The sequence below is a fragment of the Manis pentadactyla genome, chromosome 4 (assembly GCF_030020395.1).
Source record: "Manis pentadactyla isolate mManPen7 chromosome 4, mManPen7.hap1, whole genome shotgun sequence".
Taxonomy (NCBI): Eukaryota; Metazoa; Chordata; class Mammalia; order Pholidota; family Manidae; genus Manis; species Manis pentadactyla.
Genome location: NC_080022.1, coordinates 144581283 through 144595116, shown reverse-complemented (window position 1 = coordinate 144595116; position 13834 = coordinate 144581283). Strand labels below are relative to the sequence as shown.

Sequence of the window (13834 nt, the reverse complement as noted above, 5' to 3'; positions counted from 1 at the left end):
TCCTTACAAGATCAGATTATCTAGCCTCCTGAGTTTCATATTTCCATCCACCTTATTTGCATCCATCCTGAAATATAACTTCATTATCTTCCAGTGAGCCAGGAGCATGTCTTTACTGTGTCTCCCTCCTTATATCACAGAGATCATTTTTTGGAAGGGCTTCCTTCTCTTTGCTCCTTAGGGACATCATATACTTAAGATGGTGAGATACTGTCATAAACATAACAAGGTATTTGTCTCAAAATCTGTGGCTTACAACTTTTCAGTGAACTTTATAATAATGGCAACTGAGATCAGCAGAGCAAGCACTGTGAGCACTCTGTTAAAGGTTTGACATGTGTTATCTCTTATTCTTCACAGCCACCAAAGAGGTAGGTATTATTATCATTATTGCCATGTGTAAGTCCAGGGAGAGGAAATCCCGGGGCAAAATAACTCTAAAAACCGAAATCAGTCAAAGGGAGAAATAAAGTTTAAAACCCATTGCTTACAAACTGCAGTCCAGGGATGTCTCTCTCCTCTGCTCCTGAGTAAGAAACAAACAAGCAAGCCAGCCAGCCTCTCCCTTTACACTCTCAGGTTCAGACACGCCCTCTGTTGCCCAGGTAATTACCCATTGACATGGAGATGAACTCTCCACCCCTGAGGATGTGCAAATGCACTAAAGCCAGGAGAGATACTCTGGAAATGTTACAATTTTACCCACACCATGTTACAGATGAAGGGACAGGGTTGGAGAAGTAAAAGAATGTACTTAGGCTCACGTACCTATTAGGATGGACTCTGGATTCAAACCCAGGCAATTTGTCAGCAGCTCTTAACTGCTGCACCACACCTCATGGCTTCTCCTAGGAGACAGGGTGTGCGGAAAATGGAAGTTCCCATGGCCAGGATCCTCACCTGAACCTAAACTACTTGATGATGTAATTGGCTACTTGCAAGGCTATGTGGTAGGCAATAAGCTATTATTGACTGAGTCAATATGTAAAGAGCTCTTCTGGGCAGAGGCAGAGACGAGGATTATAGACCTGTGGATTGTTGGATGCAGGTGTGACTAGTGTTCAACTTATTGCTGGGAGAATAAATAAACCCTTTTACCCCAAGACCATTCCTTTGTCATTCCTTGGTCTCACTGAACACGTAGTGAATTTGCATGGGGCTGAAACCCTCAGGCAACACACAGAGGGATTGGTATTGTACACGTTATTTCCTTTAAAAATTTATTTTTTACTATTTAAGATAAAAAGGTACATTGTGCACAGTATTTCCTCATTAACTCTCTCTATATATCTATCTAACTCACATTGTGTGCCAAGCACTATTTTAGCATTAGGAATGTAGTAACAAATTCCTCCAGATGGAGAGGGTCAGGAAGAAATTAAGGCAATATTAGAAAAGTCAGTAAGAGTTCCTTATCCAGTGCCATCCCGCACTATGCTGGGCAAGCCTAAATTAACAGAAGTTTCAGAAGATCCCGCCCAAAGGAAACCACAGAAAGTTACTTAGTTTAACTTAGAAAGTAAGTTTGACTTGGACCAGGGAGAGTCACTTCCTTTGCTACCAAGAAATGAATTTGTTACATAGACAATGTAAAAAACCTCAGTATTTAGAATTGTATTTATAATCATCACCGGCAAAATGCAGCTAGGGTGGTGGGCTTTGGAAAGGGCTCGAACTTGGGAGCCAGTCATCCTCTATTCAATCAGGCATTTCCTGCAGGCCACGTCTAATACGGTAGGGATACTGCGGAAAACCAGGTAGGTCGCTGCCCTACTGGATTTTGTCTGGTGAGATTATTCCCGTCCTGAGTCATTGTCAAGCCCTAGGTATGTGACCTTGGACAAATAACTTCTGCCTATATTCTGTAAAATAAATGGGGTCAGGCCAGCGAACCTCCCCCTCAAATTCCCGGCCCAAAGCGCACCCCTGGTCGCTGCGCCCGGGGAGGGCGGGAAACGCTCCCGGGCCCTGCGCTGCGACTACCGGTCGGCGGGGGCGCTCTGGTCCGGGGAACGCACGCGTTCCGAAAGCGCTTGGCCCTCGCGGCGCCCCGTCGGCCCCGCCGCCGCCGCCCGCGGAGCCGGAGGAGGCGGAGCTGGCGCGGTCCCTGCTCCCGAGCGGGGGAGCGGCCGAGGAAGCGGCGGGCCCCGGCCGAGGCTCGGACGTGGCGACGGGGGAGGCTGGCAGCGCGGGGAGCGCGGCGCCGTGGGGTAGGCGCTCCCGGCGAGAGGAGTCCGCTCCATGCGTGCGGGCCGAGCCCGGCCCTTGCGAGCCACCGACATGAAGAAAGACGTGCGGATCCTGCTGGTGGGAGAACGTGAGTCCGCAGCCCTAGCCGCCCATGCCCCTGGAACCCCCGGCCTGCCGGTCCCTTTCGGCCCTGCTCTCCTCCCTCGCGCCCCCGGCCCTCCCAGCCCCTTAACTCCCTTTCGGCTGTCCGCAGGCGGCCCTCAACCTCTCACCTCCTCGGGGCCCCCCCGAGACCTCCCTCTGCTCTCCCCCGGTCCTCCTCCCAAGCTGTGTCCCCAACAGCCTCTGTCCGCTGGCCTCGTCCCTCCGAAGGTCCTCTCCTTTCCTCTCCAAATCTTTACCTCCTAGGCCTCCCTGTTTCTGAGGCTGCGTCCTTTTCAGACCCTCTGTCTTCCGTGGGGATTCTCTTGTCACTGCCAGGCAGGTGCTGGAACAGGCCGACTGACTAATTGGCGTGAACCGGCTCCCGGGGAAGCTAGGGGGAGGGCTGCTGAACTGTGCGACTCGTGGGCAAGGTCAGGTTTCTGCATTTTTTTTAACGCTCCCGGTCTTTCCTCCCTCTAGGCGTTGACTTTAAAGTATGGAGCGTTTTTAGAGATTCTTGAACTTTGCATAGGAATAACTCCTGGTACACTCAATATTTCCTCGAAAATTTACTCTCAGCGTCAAACTACATACGTTATATAAGTACTTAGTGAATGAGTAATTATCTGGGGAGGGTCCTTCAGTCGAGAATTGTTACCTTAAAGCCTATTTCCTCCCTTCTTTTTAAGCATTATCTATTTCAAAGCTACTTGGTAATTAATTTTATATATAACAGGAGGCACACGTGAGATCCAAACAGACCCATATGCACGTGAGTCCCCCTAAAGATTCTTAGCTTTCACCTTTTGAACATATAACGGAGAAATGCCTTCTGTTCGCCTATCTGCGGACAGAACGGCAGGGATTCCTTGATACCACTTTGCAAGTTACATGACTTAATCGGTAGGACAAAAATAAGAAAGGGGGTTGGGGAGGGCTGGATTGTTAGTTTTAAAGTACATTAGTGTTTTGCCATAGCTGTTTTGAAGCCTTCTATTCCTATTCTAGAGTTGCCCCTCCAGATCACTGGTGCACTCCCACGGAAGAAAGCAAACACGTTTTTACCCCCTTCTGTAGTGTTACTTGCTATTCATGGAAATCTCTATTAACCTGCTTGGAGAACTCTTCCTTTAGAATCAGAATTTAGAAGTAAGCTTAGAAACAGTTTACATTTTGGTTGTAGTTGTGAATTTTCGTCTTTATTTATAACTCTGTTTTAATCTGTATTTTGCGTGGACTTCCTAGACAAAGTTCAGGAAAGTGTTATTTAACATATGATTCATGCTGATGCATTTGGAACAAGGTAAGGAAAGTGAGTAGATGACTGGCTTAAAAAACTGATCCTTGTATTGTAAGATAGTTTTATAGTATAGCAATTTTTAATACTAATCTTTTAAAAACAATATCATTTTTAGTTTTAGTTTTTAATATAGGAAGCAACTTCATATAATCGTTGGTCTGTAAAACATGCAAATAGAAATGTTATAAACATGTAAAATGTATTATCAGCCTTAGGACATTTAAGCTAAACTGTTAACAGTATTACTTCTTTAGAAATACATAAAATAATTAAAAATTTGTTAGAAAAATGACAAGCCATGTTCAGCAGAAATTAGTGAACAGCAGAATTGCTAAAAGGGTACATGAAAGAGTTTTTTGATCATAGGAAGAAACTTGACAAGAGAAAGCCTTAGTTTTTGAAGAAGACTCATTTCTTGAAAAGGTGGTACCAAAAGCTTTAGGCCGCCTATCATATATATACTTTTTTTTCACATTTATATATATTAGAGTTATTCGAGATGTGTAATTTTAATTAATTACATTAAAGGCTGGTATGTGGGGGAAAGTGTTTGGAGCATTGCTCTTTGAGGTTTAATATAAATGTTTCACAGCTGTTAGCCCAGCTGTAGCACTTTAAATGCTAAGTAACCCTAAGTGTGACCAAGGCTGTTTTAATACTGGTCTGATACACAGATTAATCAGGAGAACCACTTTTTTAGGAAAAAGGTAGCAATTTAGGTTTAGTTTTAAGATGGTTAAGAGGAATGGGAAATGCAAAGAAAAAAAGCATCATATCTGGTATTGTTTGTTGTAAAGCCTGTTGCTTAGTGTCTGTTCCTGAACCACATAGCAGCAGCTTCATTCACTGAGGCTCTGAAATAGTGATGAATAGTTTCAGCATTCTGTTGGCTAAACCTATACTGTACTCTGGTGGTGAAATGGATCTCTTCTTCGCCTGTCCACAATCTGGATTCTGATGCTTTAATGCTAACCTTAATGCTAACTAATTCCTTAATGTCTATTTAGTGCTTAGGTCAGAGAAGTTAGGCTGTCTATAAATTTTAAGGCATTTGTTGGCAGAAAATCCAAAGTTTTTAAAATATCATCTCTGTACCTTAATTAGTGAACATGCTGAATACCATTCAGGCCAAATCAAAAGTAAATTATTCTTTAAACAAAACAAGAAAAAAAATTTTTTTAATGCAACCACCCAAAACTTAGTTCTTCTGGTATTCATTTTTCATGTCAAATTCATTGGCCAGAATTTGTATTTTAGATTTGCATTAGTATGCTTAACAAATGTCCATGTTACAATAAAATTAGAAGAGCCTTATTACCCGTTTATCTAAATCGTGTAGCTACATTAAAAGTACACAAGATAGTTTTAGTGAAGTCTTTTTTTAAAATTTTTTATTAAGGTATCATTGATATACAATCTTATGCTCAGGTTTCACATGAGCAACATTGTGGTTACTACAGTCCACCCTAATATCAAGTCCCCACCACATACCCCATTACAGTCACTGTCCATCAGCATAGTAAGATGCTATAGAATCACTGCTTGTCTTTGTGCTCTACTGCCTAGTGAAGTCTTATTTTTAAATTGAGATGCATTTGTCTTTTAGTCAAATTTGTTAAGAAAGTGGAGCTCTTATCTTTTAAAATGAATCTTGTAGCTCTGATTTGTCCAGCTCTGATTAGTTTATCATTGAAACCTCTGCCAAACTAGTTCAAGCTTGGATTGGCTCTGTCCCAGGCTTTTGTAATAATACCTTCTTAAGGTCTCCCTGCTAATTTCGTCCATTCTCCATGTAGCAGACAGAGTCACCTTTAAAAAATATATCAGATCCTGTTACCCATTTAAGACATTCTCTGATGATTTCTACTTTCATGTGGAATAAATTCTGAACTTTTTAATGCAGGTCTACAAAGTGCTTCACAATCTGGTTCTTGCATTGCCTCTTGTACCACTTTCTCCTTCACTGCTTTCTCTGTAAGAAGGCCCTGACCTGGCATCATCTCCACTCCCCTGCATATTTGTCACTTGGTTTTTTTGTTTTTTTATTACGTGGTCTAGAATGTGAGCTTCATGAGGGCAGAGGATTTGTCTTGTTTATTGTTACATCCCTGGTGCCTAGACTAGGCCTGGCACAAAGTAGGCACTCAAATAGTTGTTGAAAGAATGAATGAGTTCAGACTAGTTTAGTTTATTTAGACTTCCTTGTTTTTCAAATCAGTCTTCTTTGGCTTAAAAATGTTGTCATTCTCCTTTCTTAAATCCAGTCTGATGTGGTTATTGTTAGGATTTGAAGGGCAGCATTCATCCATTGTCTCGTTGCATGTCCTTAGCTTTGTTTTATCTTGGGAGATTCCTGTGTTCTGGCAATAAAGTAGACCAGTGACTTATAAAGACAATGTCATGTTTTTTCTGTGTCTTGGCTGCCAGGAATTAGAGTCCTTGCCAAAAGAGACTGCCTTCTCCTTGAATACCAGAGGTCGGTCATTTTAGAGGTTTGAAAGGATTGGGGAAAGTCTTGAGGTTTAAGCTAGGTATAAGAGTCAATAAATTAGCATTTAAGAAAAAGAACTTTGTACGGTCCTTTTAAAGCTATATTGCTTTCCATTCTGGTCTTGGTTAGAAGATTTAAAAATGAAACTGCTCCAGTTTCAATTACACTATATTCTAGCATCCTTGGCCATAGAGAGTCCATTCTGCATTGTGTATTCTATTCATACAGAGTCCGTTCTACATAGTCTGTTCATACAGAGAATCTATTCCGTATCATCCTCACATACATATCGAGACCTGTCTTTTTTTTTGCTTTTCTGGCACCAGTGAGGGGACTGATGCTGATCTGCTTTGAAGGAGGGGGATAGTATTTCTCCTTCTGTAGCCCATATCGTCTGCATGTGGTCAATGAAATTTTCCTTTGGAATAATGCTCAGCTATTTTCCCAAATGCTACAATTTTCCAGTTAAAAATACAACTCCGTAGTCACCCTCTTCCTCCCTTTGTATTCTAATTACAATAATTTAGGAAGAGCCAACAAGGCTTCTTAATAAAGAAGCAGATAAAAGTGAAGAGTAGGTCCCTTTACCACTGGAAGCATGGGGAGTTGTGATCAAGAAAAATAGCCAGTATGGTTGGTAGGTTGGCAGTTGGAACCAGAGAATGTTGTTTCCGCTTCATGAATATTAGAAATTTGCTGTCATTTAGACTAGATATTCAAAAGATGTGATGAAAAGACAGAAATTTTTAGCCTGGATAAATCTAGATAATTGTTCTCTAGTGATAAATTATGTTTCCCATGGATGACCTACTTAGAAACATAGAGTCTCAGAACTGTGGCATGCTGTGTTGAACTGAATCGGAAGGCATAATTATCCTTGGGCATAGTTGTGGCTGCATGTTTGTTTTTATAGAACCCTTCAATATTTCTCAGGCAAAATAGAGGAAGTAGAGACCATTAGATGGCTGGCTAACAGGATACGTTTTTTGTCCTCCATATTAATATTTTAAATGTATTTTTATATGTAGTATCTTATTAAATTTATTTACATTTATGTATTATAAAATTGTACAAAATGTGTTTATATTTAATATAAAATTTAATTGGTACAATAATTAGAAAAGAGCTTGGGATTTTGTTCCTCTGTGGAAATAATTTTTGTTTTCTGTTGCAGTTAAAAATATGTAGTGTTTATGCTCATGTGCCATTCATTGTTAAGGGACCTTTTTGATTGTAGGCTTATTTAAATAGTTTTTAAAATTTAAACTGTTTTCATTATTTTTAAGTTACTCATTTATTTCTCAACTAAAATTGGCTTAAAAGTGGCCTATTTAAATTTAAATTTTATACCTGCTACTTCATTATTTCTTTTAGCCTTACTCAAGTTTAGGTGGGTAGGCCTTAAGGGAAGCAAACAGCTCAAGTTTAGGTTCACTGAAGCATTTTAACTAAATCACATCTGGGTAATCTTTTATTAGTTAAAGTAGCTTTCATCTCACTGCTCTTCCAGGAGACCCACAATGATGCTGAAGAAAATGTGCTCTTTTCCTCCCAAGTTCACTGTAATCTGTTTCTCTTGCTCTAATTTTGATCATTTTCGAAAAAGGAAGTTGCTCTTGGATTTTCATGTGGAAGAGATTCATGTCCTTTGATTTTTAAGAGGCCTTTTATTACACAATTTCAGAAACTACATGGAACTGTTTTAGTGTAGTGAGTGCTCAACAGCTTTGGATTCTTGAACAGATAAGACTATGAATTAATAAATGAATAAAAATACCACAGTCTAAAAGGTAGTATCAGTGTAAATAACTTGAATTATTTCCAACTTTGGTTCCACTGTTTTTGTCTCTATGATCAAGCATAGGTAAAGCTCTTTAATTGCTGTAGACTTTACAGTGCCTCCTCTCCTGCCAAGGTGTTTCCTTTCCTGTTTCTCAGGCTGGCTCTGTTGGAATAGACCTGGTAGCTGGTTTGTACTTTGCCAGGAACCTGCTGTGCACAGGCAGCCAGAACTGCCCTGAGGAGCTAAGCTGTGAAGAAACCTGAATTTCCTTAAGCTGTGAAGAAACCTGAATTTCCTTAGAATGTTAATCTTTCTCCTCTGAAAATGTCAGTGGGGACATAGTGGGATCTATGGGAGAAGCAGAAGGGGATGATGTTCAGGAGAAGGGTTTTAATGAGTTTTCAGAAGAGAGATGAGGAAGAATGGAAGAAGTGTAAGGGTTCTGTTAAGGGAGGGGACTTCACAGATAACACAGAACACCTGTTGAAGGCCTGAATTTTGTTAAGGGATCCTGTGATTAAGGAACAAGTCCTTTCTTAGAAACTAGTAGGCCTTTTAATGTTGGTGATTGACTTAATTTTGATCATTTTCTTTAACATTTTGAGCTGTGGATTAAAAGGTAGGTTTCTTCTGAAACTGATGAGAGCCTTGGAGTGGTGAGTTACAAGCAAAATTTTGAAAAAGTAAGTGTGAACAGGATTATGAGGAGAATCAAGGTTTTAAGGGCATTAAGGTTTTAAGGGTATTAAGGTAAGCAGATTCTCAAGGACCAAGTAGAAGTGAGACTGGTTATATGTGGATTTGTTAAATGTGAATTTTTGACTACATGGGGGTTGATACATAGCCCTGAGTTGTTTGAGGGTCTCTAAGATATCTGGGAGAGTTCTTTAGAAATGGAACAATTTTTGGGAATATCTGTGCTGGTGGCAGCCATGGGATTTTCGAGACACGGGGAAAAGCAGATATCCCTACTAGGGCCAGAAAGGTCCAGAAGGTCAAAGGTCACAGGATTGTACAGGCACTGGATCTCCTTAGAATTTTGTCATTTTAAGTACCTGGGAATTACACTAACTGGAATAAATTACAAAAAGTATAGGGCCCAGTGGACTTGATTGGGCTTTATAGCAGAGGCATGTCCGGTGATCCACAGAGAGCTCTGCTGTGTTATCTTAAATTAGACATCACCATTGTTTGCAAGGTACCTTATTAGGGCTTTCTCCAAACATATTCTTCTTGCTCTGCAGCATCAGTTGCAAGAGTACAAAATAGATAGGAGGTCCAAGTTCTAGGTTTCCTGATGCTGGAATAAGAGGGCTGTGGCTTGACTCATTTTAAGATAACTGTTTTGCCTCCATTGTGCATAATCAAATGGAATTAGGATGGACTACTGTGGATGTTGAGATGAATACTACCTTGAGCTAGCTGAAGATTTGGGGCTGGTGGGACTCTAAATGAGGCCATGATGAAAGGAGCTATTTAGAGAAAGAAGTTATAAAATGCTGAACATAAATCATTAAGTTCTAGGAATTCCTGAGCTCCATATTGGCTTGGTGAGTCCCATTTTTTGTTGTTACAGACAGATGAATGTTCCTACCAAATCACTTTTCCCACACAATTAGATAACAGATACAGTTTGGGGATCTGTCAGCCATTTGTAGGGCACGTTACCCAATGTAACATGTACTTTTTCATGTGTTACAGTCCTCTGTTCTAGGTGTGCTACATGATAGTTTAGATTAATCATAAAACATAAACATTGATAGCATCTAGTCCGTTTTTTTTAACTGATAAGAAAATTGAGGCCCAGAAGAAGTCAATGACAACTCAAGGTCATACTGTTAATGACAAAACTCATTCCCAAATGCAAATTTTCTGGCTCATCCAATGCTCACTTAACTCCTTTAATTCAAATTCATTGTCATCACAACTGTTTGTGTATTTAATGTGTGCCAGGTATTGTCTGAAGTGTTACACATTTGTCATCTTAATTTTCTTACTAATACCAATTCTGTGTAGCTGCTAAGGACTGTATTTTCTCAATGAACAAATTGAGAATTGATGACTTACCCAAGGAAACACAGATAGTTAAGTGGTAGAACTAAGACTTCAGTCCAATTCTTTCAGATTCCAAAGTCTATATTCTTCTTTCTCTCTTTTTTTTTAGTGAAATATTTATCTATAGGTATAAAGAATAATATAACAAATGCCCATCACACAGCTTAATAAATAAAATGTTGCCAAACATTTGAAGCCCCCTTCCTAATACATTTCCATTTATCTCAAAAGTAAATACTTTACTGAACTTCAGATCTGTGCTCTTAACCACTAAGCCACAAAACTCCATTTACTAAGTGCATTTGCTAGGAGCTAGAAATTCAACGGTGAATAAGAAAGACATTCCCTGCCTTTGAGGAGTTTCTTTGTGGGTGATAATAAAATACCCATTCCTTTGTTTTTCTGGAGATACTCAGTAGCTGGTAGGGAATGTTAGATTTTCACCAAGGAGGTCTAGGACGTCCTTCATGAGCCCACTCTTGATAAGCTGAAGGGTTACCTAGGTATTATACAGGCACAATACTGTCTTAAGAATGTACATGTTTTATAAATTACACAAAGAAATAACAAAGCTCACAACCAAACACATGGAGGCTTATAATAACATGCTCCTAAATAATCAATGGATCAATGACCAAATAAAAACAGATCAAGCAATATATGGAGACAAATGACAACAATAATTCAACACCGCAAAATCTGGGATGCAGCAAAGACTCTGTTAAGAGTAAGAGGGAAGGCTATTGCAATACAGGCCTACCCCAGGAAAGAAGAACAATCCCATATGAACAGTCTAAACTCACAATTAACGAAACTAGAAAAAGAAGAACAAATGAGGTTCAAAGTCAGTAGAAGGAGGGACATAATAAAGATTAAAGCAGAAATAAAATTGAGAAGAATAAAACAATAGAATAAATGAAAACAGGAGCTGGTTCTTCAAGAAAATTAAAAAAATAGGTAATCCCCTAGCCAGACTTATCAAGAAAAAAAGAGAGCCTACACACATAAACAGAATCAGAAATGAGAAAGGAAAAATCACAACAGACACCACAGAAATACAAAGAATTATTAGAGAATACTATGAAAAATTAAATGCTAACAAACTGGATAACTTAGAAGAAATGGACAACTTTCTAGAAAAATACAACCTTCCAAGGCTGACCCAGGAAGAAACAGAAAATCTGAACAGACCAATTACCAGCAACGAAATTAAAATGGTAATCAAAAAACTACCTAAGAACAAAACTCCTGAACCAGATGGTTTCACTGCTGAATTTTACCAAACATTTAGTGAAGACGTAATACCCATCATCCTTAAAGTTTTCCAAAAAGTAGAAGACGAGGGAATACTTCCAAACTCATTCTATGAGGCCAGCATCACTCTAATACCAAAACCAGGCAAAGACACAACAAAAAAAGAAAATTACAGACCAATATCCCTGATGAACTTAGATGCAAAAATACTCAACAAAATATTAGCAAAGCGAATTCAAAAATACGTCAAAAAGATCATCCATCATGATCAAGTAGGATTTATTTCAGGGATGCAAGGATGGTGCAATATTAGAAAATCCATCAGTATCATGTACCATATCAACAAAAATGACAGAAACCACATGATCATCTCCATAGATGCTGAAAAAGCATTTGACAAAATTCAACATCCATTCATGATAAACACTCTCAACAAAATGGGTATAGAGGGCAACTACCTCAACGTAATAAAGGCCATATATGACAAACCCACAGCCAACATCATACTTAACAGCGAGAAGCTGAAAGCTTTTCACCTAAGATCAGGAACAAGACAGGGATGCCCACTCTCCCCACTTTTATTCAACATAGTACTGGAGGTCCTAGCCACAGCAATCAGACAACAAAAAGAAATAAAAGACATCCAGATTGGCAAGGAAGAAGTTAAACTGCCCCTGTTTGCAGATGACATGATACTGTACATAAAGAACCCTAAAGAATCCACTCCAAAACTACTAGATCTAATATCTGAATTCAGCAAAGTTGCAGTATGCAAAATCAATACACAAATCTGTTACATTCCTATACACTAGTGATGAACTAGCAGAAAGAGAAATCAGGAAAACAATTACATTCACAATTGCATCAGAAAGAAAATACTAGGAATAAACCCAACCAAGGAAGTGAAAGACCTATACTCTGAAAACTACAAGACACACATGAGAGAAATTAAAGAAGATACCAAAAAATGGAAACACATCCTGTGCTCACAGATAGGAAGAATTAATATTGTCAAAATGGCCATCCTGCCTAAAGCAATCTACAGATTCAATGCAATCCCTATCAAAATACCAACAGCATTCTTCAACAAACTACAATAAATGGTTCTAAAATTCATATGGAACCACAAAAGACCCTAAATAGCCAAAGCAATCCTGAGAAGGAAGAATAAAGCAGGGAGAATTACACTCCCCAACTTAAAGCTCTACTACAAAGCCATGGCAATCAACAATTTGGTACTGGAACAAGAACAGACCCATAGACCAATGGAATAGACTAGAGAGTCCAGATATAAACCCATGCATATATGGTCAACTAATATACAATAAAGGAGCCATGGATATACAATGGAGAAATGACAGCCTCTTTAACAACTGGTATTGGCAAAACTGGACAGCTACATGCAAGAGAATGAAACTGGATTATTGTCTAACACCATACACAAAAGTAAACTCAAAATGGATCAAAGATGTGAATGTAAGTCATGAAACCATAAAACTCTTAGACGAAAACAAGCAAAAATCTCTTGAATATAAACATGAGCAACCTTTTCCTGAATGCATCTCCTCGGGCAAGGGAAACAAAATAAAAAATGAACAAATGGGACTACATCAAACTAAAAAGCTTCTGTACAGCAAAGGACACCATCAGCAGAACAAAAAGGCATCCTACAGTATGGGAGAATATATTTGTAAATAACATATCTGACAAGGGGTTAACATCCAAAATATATAAAAAACTTACACACCTCAACACCCAAAAAGCAAATAACCCTATTAAAAAATGGGCAGAGGATATGAACAGACACTTCTCCAAAGAGGAAATTCAGATGGTCAACATGAATTTGGCACATGAAAAGATGCTCCACATCGCTAATTATCAGGAAATGCAAATTAAAACCACAGTGAGATATCGCCACACACCAGTTATGATGGCCAACTGACTAGGAACCACAAATGCTGGTGAGGATGCGGAGAAAGGGGAACCCTCCTACACTGCTGGTGGGAAAGTAAACTAGTTCAACCATTGTTGAAAGCAATATGGAGGTTCCTCAAAAAACTAAAAATAGAAATACCATTTGACCAGGGAACTCCACTCCTAGGAATTTACCCCAAAAAAACAACATCTCAGATTCAAAAAGACATATGTACCCCTACGTTTATCAGAGCACTATTTACAATAGCCAAGATATGGAAGCCATTTAAGTGTCCAGCAGTAGATGAACGGATAAAGAAGAGGTGGTACATATACATAGTGAAATACTATTCAGCCATAAGAAACAAATCCTACCATTTGCAGCAACATGGATGGAGCTAGAGGGTATTATGCTCAGTGAAATAAGTCAGGCAGAGAAAGACGAACACCAAATGATTTCCCTCATTTGTGGAGTATAACAAGGAAGCAAAACGGAAGGAAGAAAATAGCAGCAGACTCACAGACCAGAAGAAGGTGAGACAGGAACCATGGGCTTAGACAGTGTAGGGTGAGGGCCTCTGGAAAAAAACAAGATAATCCATTGTGGGATTTGCTTTGACCTTCTAACTTTACCCAAGTGCTGCTTTTCTTCCTCCAGCCCTGAACAAATGATTTGTTGCAACTTGGGTAATGTAGCAAGCAA

General features: G+C 39.4%; 1 protein-coding gene across 8 annotated transcripts in view; it reads left to right on the top strand.

The window, feature by feature from the left end:
• Nucleotides 1–2053: 2053 nt before the first annotated feature.
• The window catches only part of RHOT1 (ras homolog family member T1), a 70228-nt gene continuing 58447 nt past the window's right edge, over nt 2054–13834 (top strand). For 3 of the 8 annotated variants that reach the window (XM_057501120.1, XM_036914235.2, XM_057501123.1), the window contains exon 1: nt 2056–2317. In XM_057501120.1, the coding sequence (XP_057357103.1) occupies nt 2242–2317 (76 nt within the window). In that variant the 5' untranslated portion in view covers nt 2056–2241. Of the gene's footprint in view, nt 2318–2598; nt 2766–13834 lie in introns of all 8 variants that reach the window. The other 5 variants (XM_036914236.2, XM_057501122.1, XM_057501121.1 and 2 more) reach the window with 5 other exon arrangements.